Source organism: Oncorhynchus nerka, linkage group LG8 (genome assembly GCF_034236695.1).
Source record: "Oncorhynchus nerka isolate Pitt River linkage group LG8, Oner_Uvic_2.0, whole genome shotgun sequence".
NCBI lineage: Eukaryota > Metazoa > Chordata > Actinopteri > Salmoniformes > Salmonidae > Oncorhynchus > Oncorhynchus nerka.
This window is the reverse complement of record NC_088403.1, coordinates 44649823-44672902: the sequence shown is the minus strand read 5'-3', so window position 1 is coordinate 44672902 and position 23080 is coordinate 44649823. Positions and strand designations below refer to the sequence as shown.

Here is a 23080-nt window from a genome sequence, read left to right as displayed (position 1 = left end):
AGCTCAAGCCAATGGCATGTACCAGGTGATCAGCAGGCTCTGCTCACACTTGCCGGTCTGAGGCCAAACCACACGACTAACATTGGACACTTTATGGAACACAAAGGCTTCACTATCTCATCCTTGAAAATCCAAGGCCTGAGGAAATTTGCCTTTGGCCTAAGAGCAGGAACCTGGACTTCACCAAAGAAAATCAGAAATACAGACATTGTCATCCTATAAGAAACCTGGTATAGAGGAGATGGACCCACTGGTTGGCCTCTCGGTTACAGAGAGCTGGTAGTCCCGTCCACCAAACTACCAGGTGTGAAACAGCGAAGGGAATTAGGAGGTATGCTAATTTGGTATAGAGCAGACCTAACTCACTCAACTGAATCAAAACAGGAACACTTTACATTAGGCTAGAAATTCAAGAGGAAATGATCTCAACAGAGAAAAACATCCTCCTGTGTGCTGCCATCCCTTAACGATGACAGCTTCTCCATCCTAGAGGGGGAGATCCACAATTTCCAGGCCCAAGGACATGGGCTCCAGAGTGGCACAGCGGTCTAAGGCACTGCATCTCATTGCTAGAGGTGTCACTACAGACCCTGGTTTGATTCCAGGCTGTATCACAACTGGCCGCGATTGGGATTCCCATAGGCCGGCGCACAATTGGCCCAGCATCGTCCGAGTTAAGTTTTGGCCAAGGTAGGCCGTCGTTGTAAATAAGAATTTGTTCTTAACTGACTTGCCTAGTTAAATAAAGGTTAGATCAAATAAAATACTAGTCTGCGGCAACCAAAATGCCAGAACTAGACAAGAAAATAACCTGACACCCTCAGTACACAGGGGAACAAACACATACCTAGAGGTGACGGCATTCCCTCCCCCATATACCAACCTAGGCACAACTACGACAACATAACCAACAAAAACAGGACAACTCCTGCACGCTGGTTATGTACATCGTCAATGGTAGGTACACCTATAGCCCATCTCTTGGCAGTAGTACTGTAGCCGACTTTATCACTGACCTCAACCCAGAGTCTCTCAGAGCGTTCACAGTCAGCCCACTGACACCCCTATCAGACCACAGCAAAATCACGAGTCTACTTGAACAGAGCAATACTCAATCATGAGGCATCAAAGCCAAAGAAACTGAATAATATTAAGAAATGCTATAGATGGAGGGAAAGTAGTGTGGAAACCTACCAAAAAAACTATTAGGCAACAACAAATTCAATCCCTTTTAGACAAAATGTTTCACTGTAATAGTGAAGGTGTAAACTTGACAGTAGAAAACCTAAACCGTATACAGTATACTTCTGGGAATATTGCAACACACAAAGAGTTATCTATCCAAAACGTAGATGTATGGATAAACCAATACTCCAGGCTTTTTGGCCCGATACCAAAGAACAGCAAAAAATGATACATGATCAAATACAAAATCTTAGAATCAACTATTAAAAGACTACCAGAGCCCACTGGATTATCCAATTATATTGAATGAACTAGAGAACAAAAACCCTCCAACCCAAAAAGGCCTGTGGTGTTGAAGGTATCCTAAATTAAATGAAAATATACAAACCACAAATTCCAATTGGCTATTCTTAAAAATCATCTTCAGCTCTGCCATCTTCCCCAATATTTGGAACCAAGGACTGATTACCCCAATCCACAAAAATGGAGCAACATTTGACCACAATATCTCCCGTGGGCAACAGCAACCTTGGGAAAAATCCACTGCATTATCATTAACAGCAGACTCGCTCATTACATTGTTTTCACTAAGGAAATGTATAAATGTCAAATTGGCTTTTTACCAAATTACTGTACGACAGACCACGTATTCACCCTGCACACCCTAATTGACAAACAAAAAAAACAAAACAATGGCAAAGTCTTCTCATGCTTTGATGATTTCAAAACTTTTTTTGACTCAATTTGGCATCAGGGTCTACTATTCAAATTGATGGAATGTGGTATTGGGGGAAAAACATCCAACACTATAAAATCCATGTACACAAACAATAAGTGTGCTGTTAAAAGTTGGCAGAAAAACACACATTTCCTTGCTCTGGGCAGTGGGGTGAGACAGGGATGCAGCTTAAGCCCCACCCTCTTCAGGGCCTTCCATGCCATCAAAAGGAACATAAAATTTGACACACCAATTAGGATCTGGCAAAAAATACCTGAATCAGTTATAGAACCCATTGCTCTTTGTGGTTGTGAAGTCTGGGGTCTGCTCACTAACCAAGAATTGACAAAACGGGAAACACCAAATTCTGGGACATGCATGTAGAACTCTTCAAAAAATGTACTCCGTGTACAACGTAAAAAATTTTTTTTTTAAATAATAGATGCAGAGCAGAATTAGGCAGATATTCGCTGATTATCAAAATACAAAAAAGAGCCGTTAATTTCTACAACCACCTAAAAGGAAGTGAGTCCCAAACTTTCATAAAAAAGCCATCACCTACAAAAGGATGAACCTGGAGATGAGTCCCCTAAGCAAGCTGGTCCTGGGGTTCTGTTCACAAACACAAACAGACCCCACAGAGCCCCAGGACAGCAAAACAATTAGCAGCAACCAAATCATGAAAAAAAAGGGAATTATTTGACAAATTGGAAAGAATTACAGTAGGGATAGAATGTTATTTGTCCAGAGAGTACACAGTGGCACAGTACACGGGACAAAAAGCACACTGCCCACAACATGAGGTGGAAACTGAGCTGCACTTCCTAACCTCCTGCCAAATGTATGACCCTATTAGACACGTTTCCCTCAGATTACACAGACCCACAAAGAATTCGAAAACAAACCCAATTTTGATAAACTCCCATATCTACTGGGTGAAATCCCACAGTGCGCCATCACCGCAGCAAGATGTGTGACCTGTTGCTACAAGAAAAGGGCAACCGGTGAAGAACACCACTGTAAATACAACCCATATTTATGTTTATTTATTTTCCCTTTTGTACTTTAACTATTTTCCCATCCTTAAAACACTGTATATAGACATAATATCACATTTGAAATGTCTTTATTCTTTTGGAACTTTTGTGAGTGTAATGTTCCATGTACATTTTTTATTGTTTATTTCACTTGTGTTTATTATCCATCTCACTTGCTTTGGCAATGTCAACATGTTTCCCAGCCCCTGAAATTGAATTGAGAGAGAAAGACAAGAGACAAGGCGAGAGAGAGAGAGAAGGAGCCATAACGAGATGCCTACCTCATCAGAAACCTTGAACCTTTTCAGCAGAGCCACAAACTTCTGCTTGATGTTTGGTTGCTGTAAGAGAGACAACTATTATTTTCCCTCAGGGTTAAGTGTTCTGAGAAACATCGAGTTCGTGGACAACTGTCAAGCAACAGCACATTTCTCTATAGACCTGGGTCGAATTCATTAGCGCAAAACGTTGTTTTTTTTCCATAAAGAAAACGAAAACAAGCGTTTCTTATAGAACGAGCGTAGCCCCCCCCCCCGTGTCAGTCCATTATCTTCCGTCCGGTGCCTTTTGAAAATGACCCATCTACAAACCCTTGAATGAATATGAATATCAACTGATCAGAGAACAGATCATTTAAGATGCTGCTGCAGTCCAAGACAAATGATGCTCAGGTGTTTTACAGTGTATTCTATCATATATAGTGACTAGTGCAGCCATGGCCTCATTCTGCACGCATGTGTGTGTGCGTGCGTGCGTGCGTGCGGGTATGTGTGTGCATACGGGAGTGTGTGTTTGGATATATTTTCAGAATCGTCTGTTTGCCTCCTGGGAAATGTAATTACACACATTGAAGAAGAACGGGAGGAACAGAGTGATTGCAGAATTAAGGACAAAGGAGGGAGAACAATAGAGGGAGAGGTTGAGACTGAAGAGAGGGGTGGAGAGAGGGATGGGTGGAAAAAGAGGGGGATAGAGGGAGGTGTAAAGAGGAGGTTTGAGAGCAGGAGAATGGAGTGAAAGGGGGAGAGAGGGATGGGCAGGATTGGAGGGAGGGAGGGAGAGAAGGGTTTCTCACTCTAGTGATGGAAGCGTTGGAAGTGAGCTTCCGTCGGGGCTTCTTCTTCCTCACCTCATCCTCTTCATCATACAGATACTGTCAGAGAGAGAGAGAGAGAAGGAGAGGAGAAAGAGTGATGACACAGAGAGAGGGGGGAGGATTGGAGAGTTATTCAGAGCATGAGACACACACTCACAGCAGGTTATTTATACCCTACCAACCGTGACCTCCTTCCCGCCACCCTTTCACTAGTTCTCTCCTTCACTCCTCGCCCCTTCCATACCTCCATTCATCTGTCCTCCCCGAGCCATGTCCCCCTCTCCTTATCTATTCATTCTGTCTGTTTGCCGCTTTCTCTCCTCTCCTTCTCACTCTATCACCTCCCTCCCTCCTCCTCTTCAAATCCCTTGGGCTCCAGGTATGTCTGCTTCACAAACAAGACAGGACAAAAGACGCGCGTGCGCACACACACACACACACACCTGGCCGTGGATCGGGTCGTCACTGCCCTCCTGTTCTGATGAGTAGCTCTCCTCTTCTTCCTCAGAATAGTTATCAATGTCTGGAGAACGATCTGGAGAGAGAGGTGATAGAGGGGGAAGCAGAGAGAGAGGTGGTAGAGGGGGAAGCAGAGAGAGAGGTGGTAGAGGGGGAAGCAGAGAGAGAGGTGATAGAGGGGGAAGGAGAGGGAGAGAGGAAGCATTAATGGTTAGGAAGGGAGGAGGGGAAAAGTCTAAGAGGGAGTAGAGGGATGGAGCGCAGAGAGAGAGAGACACAGAGACTCAGATCCCTTACCAGACATCTTGGCCTTGGGTCCCTCGTGGTCAATGGGCTGGCTGGAGAGGGAGTAGACCCTGACCTCCGCCACGGGCACTGAGGCATCCTTCAACTGGCTGTGGAGCCCCAACACCTGGGCCCCCTCACTGGGATGCTGCATCACCTGGACATGGGAGGGGGGATGGAAACAGGGGGAAAGATGAGAGTGAAGACAAAGGGATAGAAGAGAGCAAACAGAGAGAGAGACAGAGAGAGAGACAGAGGAGACAGAGAGGGACCGAGACAGAGGAGACAGAGAGGGACCGAGACAGACAGAGAGAGCGGGACAGACAGAGAGAGCGGGACAGACAGAGAGAGCGGGACAGACAGAGAGAGCGGGACAGAGAGCGGGACAGACAGAGAGAGCGGGACAGAGAGAGGGACAGAGAGCGGGACAGAGAGAGGGACAGAGAGAGGGACAGAGAGAGGAACAGAGAGTGGGACAGAGAGCGGGACAGAGAGCGGGACAGAGAGCGGGACAGAGACAGACAGAGGGACAGGGACAGACAGAGGGACAGAGAGAGGGACAGAGAGAGGGACAGAGAGAGGGACAGACAGAGGGACAGACAGAGGGACAGACAGAGGGACAGACAGAGGGACAGAGAGAGGGACAGACAGAGGGACAGAGAGAGGGACAGAGAGAGGGACAGACAGCGGGACAGAGAGCGGGACAGAGAGCGGGACAGAGAGCGGGACAGAGAGCGGGACAGAGAGAGGGACAGACAGCGGGACAGAGAGAGGGACAGAGAGAGGGACAGAGAGAGGGACAGAGAAAATAGAAAACAGAGGGAAACAAAAAGGGATCACCACATATTTTGTACAAAGGCTGGTGTTCAGAACAGCATCAGCTCTCTTCCCCCCTTCTCTCTGCAGTCTGGTCACACTCTGGCTGTGTTAATGAAGTCTACACATCCTATTACACAGGCAGCAGTCACACACACACACACACACACACACACAATGCAGCAGCTACAGCGCAGTTATTTTATTAAACTTCAAAAACACTGCCAGAGCTTTGGGTAGAGCGTGTCAGAATGACATGGAGTGTTGTGACAGAGTGCTGTGGCTACACTGAGGTTTACTAAAGGCTTGATTAAAGGTGTAGCTGGTTGAATGAAGGTTGAACAGAGGTTAGCCAAAGGCAAAATAGACTTTAAACACCAACTGTTAGCTACTGTAAAGGTAGATCTACGTAAAGTAAGTAGCCTCGTCTGAGCCAGAATGGCCCTCAGGGCAGGAGCCCATTTCCTTTCTGTGCGACTTGTAAAGGCGTGGTGAAGATCGATCAAATATACGTTAAACCAAGGATGATTGGAGATGAAATAGGAATTGAATAATAATGTTGACAAGAGGTGAAGGTTGAATAAAACATTTTAAGTGGAGGTTAGCACCGTACCTCAGCCATGTTGATGTGACCCAGCGCCAGTGTCTTGTAGCCCAGGATGGTTCGGTTCTTATAGCGTTTGCGACGCTGCAGCATGATCTGAAGCTTGTTGGCGTCTCTCTTCAGGAAGTGGGGGTACTGTGAGGGTACACACACAGAGAGAACCATGACAGACTCATCGTCAGACTGTAGAAACAACACAGATATAGAATGGGAGTGTTGAGTAACGTTCCTGTTCTGCGACCGGTCTCTTGACTCTCCTACGGAGCTGTGAGGGGAACGGCACCTCAGTACCTCCAGGCTCTGATCAGGCCCTACACCCAAACAAGGGCACTGCGTTCATCCACCTCTGGCCTGCTCGCCTCCCTACCACTGAGGAAGTACAGTTCCCGCTCAGCCCAGTCAAAACTGTTCGCTGCTCTGGCCCCCCAATGGTGGAACAAACTCCCTCACGACGCCAGGACAGCGGAGTCAATCACCACCTTCCGGAGACACCTGAAACCCCACCTCTTTAAGGAATACCTAGGATAGGATAAAGTAATCCTTCTCATCCCCCCCCCCCTTAAAAGACTTAGATGCACTATTGTAAAGTGGCTGTTCCACTGGATGTCATAAGGTGAAAGCACCAATTTGTAAGTCGCTCTGGATAAGAGCGTCTGCTAAATGACTTAAATGTAATGAAGTGACAGGTCACATATCGTAACCCCCAAAATCAGACTAATCTACAGTGACCGGAGCGCTCCGCAGCAACCTTCAGCGGAAAGTTCAACCGACTTGAAGATATGAAATCACCCCAGTTCTGCAGTCTGTAATAACCCCGTTACCCACGTACAGAAACAACTGACCTCGATAAAACGGGACTGTTTTTGTGTGTTTGTGTTGCTATACCACAGCGATGCGGACTACTCGTTTCTGATTCAGATAAATGGGACAGTCGGAGGTCTCTGGGACAGATAATAATATAAAACCTAGAGAGAAAAAAATGAACTCCGCCAAGAGCTGAGGAACTGTTGACGTACGGTAAAAAATTAAAAATGTTCCGGCTACACGAGAAAATGATTTTATGTAGAGGTGCTGAAAAACAGAGAATAAACTGGAAGCTAGAAAAAAAAGAAAAAAAAAAGACTTGCACACACTCACACTTCAAAAAATACAATTATATATATTTTAAACATCCACGTTTCGGCATCACTGTGCCTTCTTCAGGGCAATGTACAGAACATCGGTGTTGATCCCTTACTGAATAGGTCCAGGACACTTGAGTATTTGACCTGGTCGGGGGGGTGCAGGCTGTAGGTGTGAGTGGTGACCCCGTTCCTATGTAAATAGTCTCAGTTGCAAGGCCAGCCCTATTGTATCTGTAATAGCAGTAGTAGTAGTATTGTACCTGTAGAGAGAAGGTGAGCTGAAGGTCTGTCTCTGTCAGTCCCGCTGAAGACAACAAGATCTCATTGGACCTCAGGATACGCTTAGAACCCTGAGGGAGGGAGGCAGGGAGGCAGGGTCGGATCATGAATAGCGGAATAAAAAGAGGTCGAGGAGGGATGGAGGGAGGCAGGGAGGGTCAGATCATGAATAGCGGAATAAAAAGAGGTTGAGGAGGGATGGAGGGAGGGATGGAGGGTCGGATCACGAATAGCGGAATAAAAAGAGGTCGAGGAGGGATGGATGGAGGGAGGGAGGGTCGGATCATGAATAGCAGAATAAAAAGAGGTCGAGGAGGGATGGATGGAGGGAGGGAGGGAGGGAGGGTCGGATCATGAATAGCGGAATAAAAAGAGGTTGAGGAGGGAGGGAGGGTCGGATCATGAATAGCGGAATAAAAAGAGGTCGAGGGAGGATAGATCTGGTTAAAGATGATCATTGACGTACTACAGAGTTCAAACAATCAGCCTTTATCAACAGAGACAGACGGGGTGGATGGATGAGCGGGGAAAAGGATGGAAAAGGGGAGAACAGAGTATAAGAAGAACAAGAGACTAGTGATGGAGAGTAGAGGAGGGAGAGATGAAATTGAGGAATGCTGGGCATTGAATAGAAGAAGAGGTGGGGGGTGATGGGTAGAATTCAATGAAACAGTGTATTATAGTGATCTCGGGTCAGGCAGTACCTGTAGTTTGACAGCGATGACCACAGACGTCAGGTCTTTGTCCAGCTCCTTCAACATGATCAGCTTTTTCAGGGTCAGGTTAAACAGCCTGGAATAAGACAGGAGAGAGAGAGAGAGACTGAGCAAAATGCACTGCAAACAACATCCTAGGTCACTCGAGAACACACGGTCACTACAAGGAAGGTACCGTACAGAAAACCACATTACATTACCATAATGGTTCATCTAACGTTTAGGTTATGACACATTGTCGCTGACTAGTCGATTTTCAACAGAATTAGGACGGGATATTTTCTTCGCTTTTCCAATTGACGTTACAGTCAATCACAGCTGAACAAACAAACAAAAACACCAAAGGTAAATCAATAGTCCTTTAAATTGAATCCACCTCAGACACGTGCATTGTGGGATGCTTACAGAAACCCCCCGAAACGACAGCACAGCTCAGACACAACCGCACCTACGGCACAGCTCAGACACAACCGCACCTACGGCACAGCTCAGACACAACCGCACCTACCGCACAGCTCAGACACAACCGCACCTAAGGCACAGCTCAGACACAACCGCACCTAAGGCACAGCTCAGACACAACCGCACCTACCGCACAGCTCAGACACAACCGCACCTACCGCACAGCTCAGACACAACCGCACCTACAGCACAGCTCAGACACAACCACACCTACAGCACAGCTCAGACACAACCGCATCTACAGCACAGCTCAGACACAACCGCACCTACCGCACAGCTCAGACACAACCGCACCTACTGCTTCCAAAATATTACGTTAAAGACTGAAAATAGAGACTAGACCTCACCCACCCCTCGACCCTCCACTCCCCCACCCCACCCCCTCCCACCAACTGAACAGTCCAACCCAGAAGGTCAGTGTGTTGAATTATTCACATCTGGGGCCTCTGAGACACAACTTAAACTAAAATAGGCCTGGGCAGAGAGATGTAGGGAGGGAGAGGGGATGGGAGTGGGGCAGGGGGAGGAAAAGAGATATAATAGAGAGATAGAGAGAGATAAAAAGACAGACAGACAGCAGGGCTAATCGCTGCTCTGCTAATGTGGCCTGGACACAGCAGGGTCATGACTGCCATAAAGAACAAGTTAGTGGACAAGACAGACACCAACGTCGGCTCCATTCCAAACCAACCCTCAGGCCCTAACCCGTAACCTCTAGTCACATTAAGCCCGATATAGTCAGGATTGGATAATGTGGTAATACTAGCTTCAACTTGCCGAGTCTTGAAAACCCAGACCCTAGGCGACAGTGACTAGGTTTCAATGATGGATCCTCTCTCTTGATAACGGGGGAAAAAAACTGTTCTGGGGTGGGTCCTTTTCAGACAATTCGCCTCAACAAAAAAAAACACAAATTAAAATTAAAAGCTAATCACCAAGCAGACTTGCTACAAGGTCCCGGTTCAAGACCAAAGTTTGCAGGCAAAACCTTTGCAGTGGTTTTAGTGAAGTTAGTTAACACAAACTGGGGCGGCGGGTAACCTAATGGTTAGAGCGTTGGGCCAGTAACCAAAAGGTTGCTGAATCGAATCCCCGAGCTGACAAGGTAAAAACCTGTCATTCTGCCCCTGAACAAGGCAGTTAACCCGCTGTTCCTGGGCCGTCATTGTAAATAAGAATTTGTTAACTTAAATATATATATTTTTAAGCCTCTTGTGAAATGCACTCATTAAAAATAACCTCTGACCTGGATCTTAGTAGCTACCATATTGTATTTTATTCAAGCTGATAAAGTAGAGACTAAGGCAGGGACGTAGTTCCTCTATGCCAAAAGAGTCCATCATTGAAACCAGGCCCTAGTCACTGATGCCTAGGGTCAGCTTTTCAAGACAACAACTTGCCCTCTGACAGGTTAGGTGGAAAAGATCCAAACCATTCTAGTAGAACTAGCCCCTTGCGGCCAAGGGGTCAAATCCGGCCCCTTGCGGCCAAGGGGTCAAATCCGGCCCCTTGCGGCCAAGGGGTCAATCCGGCCCCTTGCGGCCAAGGGGTCAATCCAGCCCCTTGCGGCCAAGGGGTCAATCCAGCCCCTTGCGGCCAAGGGGTCAATCCAGCCCCTTGCGGCCAAGGGGTCAATCTAGCCCCTTGCGGGTAAGGGGTCAATCTAGCCCCTTGCGGGTAAGGGGTCAATCTAGCCCCTTGCGGGTAAGGGGTCAATCTAGCCCCTTGCTGGTAAGGGGTCAATCTAGCCCCTTGCTGGTAAGGGGTCAATCTAGCCCCTTGGGGGTAAGATTTTCATACCATTTCTGTACCATACCGGGATATACGGTATTACCGGAAGTGCACACAGGGGGCACTATTATTATTTTTACACATAAAACTATTTAGGCAACAGGGATCTTGATCCAGGAGGGGATTGAATATCTCTGCAGTAACCAAGTTTGATCTTGACATCTAGCCACTTAGCTAACAAGTTAACAAACCAAATGCACAGCTGGAGCCCTAAACTGGATAGAATGACACATCTTAGATGTCTTATAGTTATACTCAACTTACGGTTTAGTTATAAACAGTGGCGTATTGAAAATCATGCCGCTGGTTACAGACGGCCTGGCTTCCTTCCATTGGTGAGGTAGTAACGCTGATATGGACAGGAGGTCAGGGTTTACCACGGGAATCCCAGAGGAGAGAAATGTCTGGAGTAGAAAACACGATCCAGAACTTAATAACACCAGACGTTCCCCATTGTGCTGAATGTTGATGATCCGTGTGTTCAAAGCATTTATTCAACTTTAATTCAAAGAAACGTGATGAAGGATTCGGGATGACAAGGTAGGTCGTCAAGGACATGGTGCTACCTGTCAATCCTTTTAATTGACTTATATGGTCCACATTTCCATACAGGAATTTGTTACATGTGAATATTCATAATCACTTCAGGGGTATCATGAAACATTGATATCATGAAACATTTCCATTAATTACTCATATAAAAGTACCTCCGAACACCTACATTTATTAGAAGAGACCGTCCGAAACAAATAAACCCTCGTAAGCCAAGTTCATAATAAAGTCTCTTGAATGGAGAGCAAGTCTGCCCGACTGTCCGGTGCCTGACCGTATTCACAAAGTGTCTAGGAATGCTGATCTCGGATCAGGTCCTCTCTGGCCGTATAATCTTATTCATTTATGATTTTTTTTTTAAATAAAAAAGAAGGCTAAATTGAGCCTAGATCAGCACTCCTACTCGGTGTTACTTTGTGACTACAAGCCCAGTAACCTTTACTAGCACAGCTCCCTCCCGCGCTCTGCTAGGCTGAGATAATAATGTCTACCTCTCTCCTTGACTGCCTGTCTCTTTATGAGGCCTCGACCTGACAGAGACATCACTCACTGCGATCATAAACCCCAGCTATAAACGCAGTCTCTCTCCCCCCCCTCTCGCTCTCTCACAATTCAATTCAAGGGCTTTATTGGCATGGGAAACATATGCTAATATTGCCAGAGCAAATGAAGTAGATCATAAACAAAAAAGTGAAACAATAAAAAGTTTACAGTCAACATTACGCTCGCAGAAGTTCCAAAAGAATAGGAGACATTTCAAATGTCATATGTCTACACACAGCGTTGTAACAATGGGAAAATAGTTCAATTACAAAAAGGGGAAATAAATAAACATATGGGATGTATTTACAATGGTTTGTCTCTCCGTGTCGTTCTCCCTCCCCCATCTCTCTCGGTCTCTCTACCTTCCTCTCTATTTTTTACATGCTCTCTCTCTACACAAGGGTCAGACAAGACTTGTAAAAACACAAAGAATCCCTGTCTGTCATAAAATGGTACCAATCTGTGAGAGTGTGTCGGGAGTGTTAGTCACACGGCAAACATTTAGCCCCCTGCCTGTTGAAATACCACAGAAAAATACCATGGCACCTTTACAAAATACCATATTCAAAAAAAAATGGTGACACGTACTATAGTCGATCCTACTGTTCCAAAACAGCCAACAGCTAAATGTATGCTAATCCAATCGCTCCTCTCACTGATATTTATTCTTACGTCTTCGGCATCTGTCTAAAACAACATAAATTGCCTATTTTGACGTTTGAAGCGCATGTCAATATGATCTAAGTGCCAGCAGTGAAATAGGGCTCGCCAACTACGATACAAAAGCCTTCGCCTACATTCCCCACCATGGCTTCTAGAAGAGAAAGGAATGAATATGGGACGAAACTGTGATATCACGGCTGTTGGAGGGGATTTAAATACCCGACTGCAGCTTTAAGAGGCAGTTGCAATGTGGTTCCCTTGGTAACAGAGACCATCATGGGACTTGTAACCTTGCTGTGTCATACAAGCAAGCTGCGTCCAAGACACATGATTGCGCACCTCCCAACCTTTCAACTTCCCTCTTGTGCATTTCCTCAATCGTTCTAGCTGACCTTCAGGAAACCTCCCCTCTCTGTTTCTCCTCCGAGGTAGTGGTTTGGTGATCAGGAGTAAGGCAAGGAGTCATTGTCAGTAAGAGTTAGAGTCCCCCACTCCTTTAACACATTCCCTCTTCTCCATCTTCTCTCTCACACACACACCTCATTACTACCAGGCACTCACACAAACAGCTATTCTATACAAAGGACAGAAAATACTAATCAACTGCACAAACAAACACACACACACACACTGCTTCCAACCAGCAGTTTCATAACAAACATCACTGCGTGTCTGTATGGCGGCCAGCCTTCTATACCGTGTCTAGTTATTTGTCACCTGTCCAGAGTCACTTAATACTCTCAATCCAAAATGGTAACCTATTCCCTTTATACAGTATGGGTGTATTGTTACACTCAGGCTTCAAACTCAACTACTACCCTCAGACTAGAGGTCGACCGATTAATCGGCATGGCCGATATCCAGTTTTCATAACAATCGGTAATCTGCATTTTTGGACGCCAATTATGGCCAATTACATTGCAATCTGTGGCAGGCTGACCACCTGTTATGCGAGTGCAGAAAAGAGCCAAGTTAAGTTTATTGCTAGCTAGCAACTTATCTTATAAAAAAAAAAAATCAATCAATCTTAACATAATCACTAGTTAACTACACATGGTTGATGATATTTACTAGTTTAACTAGCTTGTCCTGCGTTGCATATAATCAATGCGATGCCTGTTAATTTATTATTGAAATCACCGCCTACTTCTCCAAACGGGTGATGATTTAACAAAAGCACAATCGTTGCACCAATGTACCTATCCATAAACATCAAAGCCTTTCTTAAAATCAATACACAAGTATATATTTTTTAAACCTGCATATTTAGTTAAAATAAATCCATGTTAGCAGGCAATATTAACTAGGGAAATTGTGTCACTTCTCTTGCGTTCAGTGCAAGCAGAGTCCGTATTCCGTATATGCAGCAGTTTGGGCCCCCTGGCTCGTTGCGAACTGTGTGAAGACCTTTTCTTCCTATAAAGACCGTAATTAATTTGCCAGAATTTTACATAATTATGACATAACACTGAAGGTTGTGCAATGTAACAGAAATGTTTAGACTTGGGGTTGTCACCCGTTCGATAAAATACAGAACAGTTCCGTATTTCACTGAAATAATAAACTTTCTCTCGAAATGATAGGTCATTAATTTGGTAGAATCAGGGAACTAAGGCTCGTATTTCTGTGTGTTTATTATATTGTAATTATGTCTATGATTTGATATTTGATAGAGCAGTCTGACTGAGTGGTGGTAGGCAGCAGCAGGCTCGTAAGCATTCATTCAAACAGCACTTTCCTGCATTTGCCGGCAGCACTTCGCAGTACTTGAAGCACAGCGCTGGTTATGTATTCAAGCCTATCAACTCCCGAGATTAGGCTGGCAATACTATAGTGCCTATAACAACATCTAATTGTCAAAGGTATATGAAATACACATTATATAGTGAGAAATAGTCCTATAAATTGCACATATTGCACTTTTACTTTCTTCTCCAACACTGTTTTTGCATTATTTCAACCAATTTGAAAATGTTTCATTATTTGAGAATAAATAGATTTGATTTATGTATTATATTAAAAGGTTAAAAAAAAGTGTTCATTCAGTATTGTTGTAATTATACCTACCTACCTACCTACCTACCTACCTACATAAAAATCATCAGATTAATCGGTATGGTCCTCCAATAATTGGTATCAGCGTTGAAAAACCATATTCGGTCGACCTCTACCTCAGACGCACCAATCTCTGACCTCTCACCTCTGACTCGTGGTCGTGTGCTGGTGTACCGTTGCCTGGTTCCTTTGGTGTGGCCCCCCAAAGGGGTAGAGCTTACCCAAAAGCCTCTTGGGGTGGGTTGAAATATCAAAAAGGGCACCATGTGAGGATTTAAGCTATTGGTTCCCCCCACCACTCTTCAATCCTTCACACACACACACACACACACACACACACACCTTACAGTAAGGCTCCTTCAAATCGGCATGGGGGAGGGAGGGAGATAAGAGAAAGGAGGAGGGAGGAGAAGGAGGGCGGAAAGAGGACATGAAAAAAAAGTATTTATATAGCCCTGGTTCTGAGCCATTTCAAAGGGAAACTGACAGTCTTAAAATAGAACCGTTGGAGTGTAGAGTGACCAGTGACTACCAAGGGAGACACACTGTGGAGATGAACGTCTATGTCATTGTTGTTAAGACAACTGTATAAACCTCGGCATAAACACAATGTAGTATTTTCCTGTAAGGACACAGATTACATATTTAGTACAGTACATTTCCAACTGAATCCTCCTGTATTCTGGGATTCGTCAAATGAAAAGCAGATGAGCTCAGTTTAGACAAAGACATTGTCACTGGTTGTGTTGCAATTCCGTTTAGACCCGGTTGGTCGTGATTGGTTGAGTTGCAATTCCGTTTAGACCCGGTTGGTCGTGATTGGTTGCGTTGCAATTCCGTTTAGACCCGGTTGGTCGTGATTGGTTGCGTTGAAATTCCGTTTAGACCCGGTTGGTCGTGATTGGTTGAGTTGCAATTCCGTTTAGACCCGGTTGGTCGTGATTGGTTGAGTTGCAATTCCGTTTAGATCCGGTTGGTCGTGATTGGTTGTGTTGCAATTCCGTTGAGACCAGGTTGGTCGTGATTGGTTGTGTAGTGGTCAAAGAGAAACAGGGACCATCCTCGCTAGACGTACAGTCGAACAGAGAGAAACTGTCATCGTTGGTTATGTTATGGTTGAGATGGGGTTTCCGTTGGCCAGAAATAGACTGCTTTTGGCCCATTTATTTGTTTGTTTTTTAAAGCCGCACTGATCATCAACACAGGGGCCTCTCAGGGGGTGCATCCTCAGTCCCCTCCGGTACTCCCTGTTCACTCATGACTGCACTGCACGGCCAGGCACGACTCCAACACCATCACCGACAACGACCAGACAGCCTATAGGGAGGAGGTCAGAGACCTGACCGTGTGGTGCCAGGACAACAACCTCTCCCTCAACGTGATCAAGACAAAGGACTACAGGAAAAAGAGGACCACGCACGCCCCCATTCTCATCGACTGGGCTGCAGTGGAGCAGGTTGAGAGCTTCAAGTTCCTTGGTGTCCACATCACCAAACTAGAATGGTCCAAGCACACCATGACAGTCGTGAAGCGGGCACGACAAAACCTATTCCCCCTCAGGAGACTGAAGGGATTTGTCATAGGTCCTCAGATCCTCAAAAGGTTTTACAGCTGCACCATCGAGAGCATCCTGACGGGTTGCATCACTGCCTGGTATGGCAACTGCTCGGTCTCCGACCGCAAGGCACTACAGAGGGTAGTGCGAAAGGCCCAGTACATCACTGAGGCCAAGCTTCCTGCCATCCAGGACCTCTATACCAAGCTGTGTCAGAGGAAGGCCCTAAAAATTGTCAAAGACTCCAGCCACCCTAGTCGTAGACTGTTCATAGACAGCTCATTGAGTGCAGTTTTAGTGCCAGCCTCAGTCTGTGGTGGTATGTAGACAGCTACGGAAAATACCGATAAACTCTTGGGCGATATTGTGGTCTACAGCTTATCATGAGATACTCTACCTCGCTCAGCCACGAATCCGTGAAGCATAGGATATCACAGTTTTGAATGGCCCGCCCGTTGGTCGTTTAATCTTCAATTTAATCTTCAATTTTATTTTCCAAAGATTGCATATTTACTAGCAGAATGGAAGGAAGTGGGGGTTTATTCGCTCGCCTATGAATTCTCAGAAGGCAGCCTGCCCTCTGGCCCCGTTTTCTCCACCTTCTATTCAAGCAAATGATGGGGATCTGGGCCTGTTCCCGGGAAAGCAGTAGATCATTCACGTTGGACTCGTTAACGGAAAAAAAACAGATTCTGCCAGTCCGTGGTGAGTAATTGCAGTTCTGATGCCCAGAAGTTATTTTCAGTCATAAGAGACAGTAGCAGCAATATTATGTACAAAGTTTTTAAAAATAAGTTACAAACAACGCAAAGAGAAAAAAAAAGGAATACGTTAAACTTCAGCCTTGTTCTCCGGCGCCATCTTGTTCACCTTGCAATGTGCTGGAGGCAGTATGCATTTTGAAAACATATACTTAATTGTTTGAAACCTGGAAGTTTTACTCATTACACATTATGAGGCATGTCATACCTTGCTTAAAAGTAGCGTAGCCAAAATCAGACCATATCTGTGGAGGCAATGATTTTATATAAACTTTCTTTCATTGTCCAGTAGCCAGAGGCACAATCATTGTCATAGTAGCAACCCATGGTAATTGTTGCATATTAGACCTCTCCTCTTTAAAAATTCTAACAGATATTTTCATCTCTGTCGCTTGCATGTGGGGTGCGCTTTTGATAATGGTGTTCTCCCACTAGTTGCATTGTGGAACGAACTTTGTGCATAACCTACTGCCTTTGTGCGCATTGTTGGGCTTATAATGTGAAGAAATAATAGGCGATCAACTTTTTAAGCTAAACGTTCAATAGTGTTGCATCAGACTCATTGGGTCAACGTTTTTACATGTTTTATGTAGCTTAGGTTTACTGGTTGTATGAATTTGGGATCGCTCATCCCACAACTGTCCTGAATCTGTTTGGAATAGGCCATTTCTTTCTCGACATACTAACCAATAGAATAGGTCTACTATAAGGGGATTAGTCTCGTGATTTTGCTGTTTATTACTCATCTTTTTTTAGAGGTGGAAAAGCAAATGTGGACAGTTACTCTCACGTCTAGAGTGCGCATCAATATTAGGACAGCGCACATCGTTGCATCCGGGACTTCCATGTTCTGTTAATATGAATTACCATAATCTAATAATCTGAAGTCTGTCATTCTGAGCACCGTGGTTGGACGCCCTTATCAGGTTACGCACCCAATGCATTTGGGTTCGGTGAACTTCTCAAAATGTCCGGTAAATTGAAGTGCTGCCGGTCAAAATGTCCCGTGCCACATTTTCCTAACAGAAACCCTGGGTTGAGGGAAACCAGCAGTCACCCATCAATGGGTTTTGTTATTTTTGACCGAGTAGGTATCGGGGATTAGTAATAGCGCTTCACACTGTCTGTTGTAACTAGGACAGAGAAGCTCTGTGTGTGTGTGTGTGTGTCTGACTGGAATTGGGATTATGTGTGTGTATTTGTTACGTGCATACTGTGTGTGTGTGGGTTGGTTCTTCTATCCTTGTGGGGACCTAAAATCCCCAAATGGATTTTAAAGGACAGTAAAAATAAGAAGAATTCTCCCTTGTGGGGACTTTTCCCACATCCCCATGAGGACAAAGAATATTTCAAGCTCAGTGGTTAGGTTTATGGTGGCAGTTAGGGTGGTAACTGGTTAGGTTTAGGGTAGCAGTTAGGGTGGTAACTGGTTAGGTTTAGGGTGGCAGTTAGGGTGGTAACTGGTTAGGTTTAGGGTGGCAGTTAGGGTGGTAACTGGTTAGGTTTAGGGTGGCAGTTAGGGTGGTAACTGGTTAGGTTTAGGGTGGTAACTGGTTAGGTTTAGAAGTAAGGTTTAGGGCTATGGTTAGGTTTAGGGAAAACAGGATTTTGAATGGAAATTCATTGTAGGTCCCAACAAGGATAGAAAAACATAACGTGTGTGTGTGTGTGTGTGTGTGTGTGTGTGTGTGTGTGTTAGAGCTGGAAAGATTAACCAAAAATGATTGATACCGACCATACTGATCACCTACCGCAGGCTTTTTTTCCTGACATCGTTCATTACAACAAGTAGCCTAAACTAGAGAAATGTTTGAAAGGAAATAAGTCTGCTAATATGGCTGATTGTTAACGGGATTAATGATGGCAACAACCATCAAACTAGTAGTAGTAGTTTAAAGGATAATACAAAATGAGTTACGGTGGAGCACATTAATGTCATAAATTTATCGCTCTATTTATCATACCAATTCAGGCAATATATCATCCAGCTCTAGAGAATGTGTGTGTGTGTGTGTGTGTGTGTAGCGTCCTGCTGGCAGGGTTTTAGCGATTAGCATGCGTCTCACAGCAGCAGTCAGACACACCGACAGCCAGACTACAGAGGGACTAGGGATCTATCCGTACACTATAACACTAGCTTGTAAGCATTTGTAACACACCTATGAGCATTCATAGAGTCTACTCTATCCAACTACTACTAGAAGCATTCATAAACACGTCATAGCTGACTTTACCAACCAATAACACACACACACACTCTAAAATGTATTATAAAATGCCTCATGGTAAATGTTGCTGATGTAGCATTAGCAGCGTTAGCGGTTAGCCTAGCAGCAGGTGGGCTGGGGAGATGGGCAGGCCCTGGCGATTGGGATCTTATCAATATTTGTCCAACACCTGCAGTGAAAAACAGACTATGGAAGGATTTATGGAAGGATTTACAGTACCAGTTGAAAGTTTGGACACAACTACTCATTCAAGGGTTTTTCTTTATTTTTACTATTTTCTGATGCAGCACTCTATCGCTCTCCTTCTTGATCAAATAGCCCTTACACAGCCTGGAGGTGTGTTGGGTCATTTTCCTGTTGATAAACAAATGATAGACCCCATTAAGCGCAAACCGGGTGGGATGGCGTATCGCTGCAAAATGCTGCGGTAGCCATGCTTGTTAAACGTGCCTTGAATTCTAAATAACTCACATACAGTGTCACCAGCAAAGCACTCCCCCACCAACACACTTCCTCCTCCATGCTTCACGGTGGGAACCACACATGTGGGGAGATCATCCGTTCACTTACTCCGCGTCTCACAAAGGCACAGAATTTGGAACCAAAAATCTCAGATTTAAACTCCAGACCAAAGGACAGATTTCCACTGGTCTAAGGTCCATTGCTCATGTTTCTTAGCCCAAGTAAGTCTCTTCTTATTATTGGTGTCCTTTAGTAGTGGTTTAGTAGTGGTTTCTTTGCAGCAATTCGACAATGGAGGCCTGACTCACGCAGTCTCCTCTGAACAGTTCATGTTGAGATGTGTCTGTTACATGAACTCTGTGAAGCATTTATTAGGCTGGAAATTTCAGAGCGGGGGCGGCAGGGTAGCCTAGTGGTTAGAGCGTTGGACTAGTAACTGAAAGGTTGCAAGTTCAAATCCCCGAGCTGACAAGGTATAAATCTGTCCTTCTGCCCCTGAAAGGGCAGTTAACCCACTGTTCCTAGACCATTCTTAACTGACTTGCCTAGTTAAATAAAGGTAAAATAAAACAAATTAAGATGGCTGGTAACTCTAATAAACTTATCCTCTGCAGCAGAGGTAACGTTGGACCTTCCTTTCCTGTGGCAGTCCTCATGAGAGTCAGTTTCATCATAGCACTCAATGGTTTTTGACATGACTGACCTTCATGTCTTAAAAGTAATGATGGACTGTCGTTTCTCTTTGCTTATTTGAGCTGTTCTTGCAATAATATGGAATATGGTATTTTACCAAATAGGGCTATCTTCTGTATACCACCCCTACCTTGTCACAACACAACTGATTAGCTCAAAAGCAATAAGGAGAGAAATTCCATAAATAAGGTTAACAAAGCACATCTGTTAATTGAAATGCATTCCATGTGACTAGCTCATGAAGCTGGTTGAGAGAATGCCAAGAGTGTGCAAAGCTGTCATCATGGCAAAGGGTGACTACTTGGAAGAATCTCAAATATAAATTATATTTGGATTTGTTTAACACTTTTTTTAGTTACTACATGATTCCATGCGTGTTCTTTCATAGTTGTGATGTCATCACTATTATTCTACAATGTAGAAAATAGTCACAAAATAAAGAAAAACCCTGGAGTGAGTAGGTGTGTCCAAACCTTTGACTGGTACTGTATGGAAAGACGGTGGCTGCTTCCTCTCTGCTTGGTATGGATCGCTACAAGCCAATAAATGAACACAGACACCCCACACACACACACACAAAGCAGATAATGACAGCGGTGCTGATCAGTATGCAAGTACGCTTGGCTGCACCCAGACTGGGTTGTGACTCTGCTGTTAGCCCAGTGAGAGATGGAGAAATAGATGGAGAGAGAGAGACGGGTGGGAAAGATGGAAAGAGGGGAGGACGAGACGGGAGAGAAAGATAGAGAGCTTGAGAGAGAGATGATAGAGAGTAAGGAGAATGAGAGAGAGAGATGGAGGAGAGAGAGGGAGGGATACAGAAATACAGGGAGAAAGAAAGAACCACAGAAAGACAGACAGACAAAGATATGGAAAGAAAGAGAGAGAGAGAGAGAGAGGCAGACAAAGAGGAGAAAGAGAGAGAGATGAACGAGAGAGAGACAGAGAGACAACGAGATGAAGAGTGAGAGACGGAGAGAGAACAGCAGCTTTTAGCACAGTCAGTCAGTATTGATCCGATCCGAGCTGATTCTCATTAGTTTTAACAGAGACACTGCTGAGCCCACCCACTATACTGCTCGTCTGAGTGTCCTTCTGCCGGTCTACAGTCTCTCTGTCTGTCTGTTGACCTGTCTGCCTCTACCGAGCCTGCCTGCCGACAGTGACTGATGTTGAGGTCCTTTCAAATCTGCTCTAACGCACCCAGTTCCCCTAAAATGATCCCGAAGCTTCTGAAAACGTAATGCCGAGTGAGTGCATGTTCCTGTTCTGTCTGCTTGGCTTTCTGTCCCCCCTCCCCCCTCCCCGTCTGTACTCGCGTAACGCCGCTCACGGATCCTGACCAGGTTAACCCACAGCCCCAATAAAAGTCGAGGTATCCCCAAATGCAGAATGACATCACTTCAATAAAACCATAATGATATTGTGATGAAAAGTCTCAAATGTCATTCTGGGGAAAGCATCTTCCTCCGTGTCATCCTAAATCGTCTCGTCTGACGTTGGAACCGTTATGATTATTATTCTTTTTTTTTTCAGAGCGCTTGGAGCGCTATGCACGACAAGTGCCTTATGGGTTATTGCTCCCGTTAAAGCAGCTGGTGTATTCTCGCCCTGTGGATATTTCAATCTATTCTACGACAAAAGAGACATTATGATACGCTCCGCCAAGGGAGATTAGGCGCCAAACGAAGACGTCCCGATCTGCCAGTCTCTCTTCCTCCCGTGGCATTTCGCTTCTCCATTTTGTGTGTCTGTGTGTAACGGCCCAGCAGCTCAAGGCCCAGCAGCAGTGTCCATACTGTGTGTGTTTGTATGTGGCTGGCTTCATGACTCATCCTATTGTCTCGTCGGGTGTCATTGTCATGTTTCTCCATTTCCCAAATTCTTATCGCCCATGGCAACATGAGCCGGGGACCACTGCCTCCGCCTGCCAATGAAAACGACAATCTCGCTCTCCTTTCCTCTCTCTCCTTTCATCTCAAGGCTTTTTCATTCCACACTTGCATTCCTTAATTCTCTCCCTCCCAATCTGTCTCATCCGATAGAGCCTCTGCTTCACTCCATCCAACTTCCTCCACCTCTCATCTCCCTCCTGCCCTCTATCCCTCCCTCAGCCTTTCCCCTAATCCCTCTCCCCTGCCCTCTATCCCTCCCTCTCTCCCTCAGCCTTTCCCCTAATCCCTCTCCCCTGCCCTCTATCCCTCCCTCAGCCTTTCCCCTAATCCCTCTCCCCTGCCCTCTATCCTCCTCCCCTGCCCTCTATCCTCCTCCCATGCCCTCTATCCCTCCCTCAGCCTTTCCCCTAATCCCTCTCCCCAGCCCTCAGCCTTTCCCCTAATCCCTCTCCCCAGCCCTCTATCCTCCTCCCCTGCCCTCTATCCTCCTCCCCTGCCCTCTATCCTCCTCCCCTGCCCTCTATCCTCCTCCCCTGCCCTCTATCCCTCCCTCAGCCTTTCCCCTAATCCCTCTCCCCAGCCCTCTATCCTCCTCCCCTGCCCTCTATCCCTCCCTCAGCCTTTCCCCTAATCCCTCTCCCCAGCCCTCTATCCTCCTCCCCTGCCCTCTATCCTCCTCCCTGCCCTCTATCCTCCTCCCCTGCCCTCTATCCTCCTCCCCTGCCCTCTCCCTTTCCCTTTCCCCTCCCCTGCCCTCTATCCTCCTCCCCTGCCCTCTATCCTCCTCCCCTGCCCTCTATCCTCCTCCCCTGCCCTCTATCCTCCTCCCCTGCCCTCTCCCTCCCTTTCCCCTGCCCTCTATCCCTCCCTCAGCCTTTCCCCTAATCCCTCTCCCCAGCCCTCTAATCTCCTCCCCTGCCCTCTAATCTCCTCCCCTGCCCTCTATCCTCCTCCCCTGCCCTCTATCCTCCTCCCCTGCCCTCTATCCTCCCTCCCTGCCCCCTGCGCTCTCCTCCCTCCCTGCCCCCTGCGCTCTCCTCCCTCCCTGCCCCGTGCTCCCTCTCTCTCTCCCTCCTTCCTTCTCCCACCTCTCTCCCCTCC

The 23080-nt window shown here is 45.8% G+C and overlaps 1 protein-coding gene across 1 annotated transcript in view; it reads right to left on the bottom strand.

Annotated features, from left to right (window-relative positions):
- The window catches only part of LOC115133373 (phosphofurin acidic cluster sorting protein 1), a 57416-nt gene that overhangs the window by 17952 nt on the left and 16384 nt on the right, over positions 1-23080 (bottom strand). Inside the window, exons 2-8 of the mRNA XM_029666540.2 lie at positions 8308-8395; positions 7585-7674; positions 6210-6335; positions 4793-4937; positions 4480-4571; positions 4016-4093; positions 3222-3281 (exon numbers count right to left, since the gene is read on the bottom strand). Of these exons, the coding sequence (XP_029522400.1) occupies positions 3222-3281; positions 4016-4093; positions 4480-4571; positions 4793-4937; positions 6210-6335; positions 7585-7674; positions 8308-8395 (679 nt within the window). The remainder of the gene's footprint in view (positions 1-3221; positions 3282-4015; positions 4094-4479; positions 4572-4792; positions 4938-6209; positions 6336-7584; positions 7675-8307; positions 8396-23080) is intronic.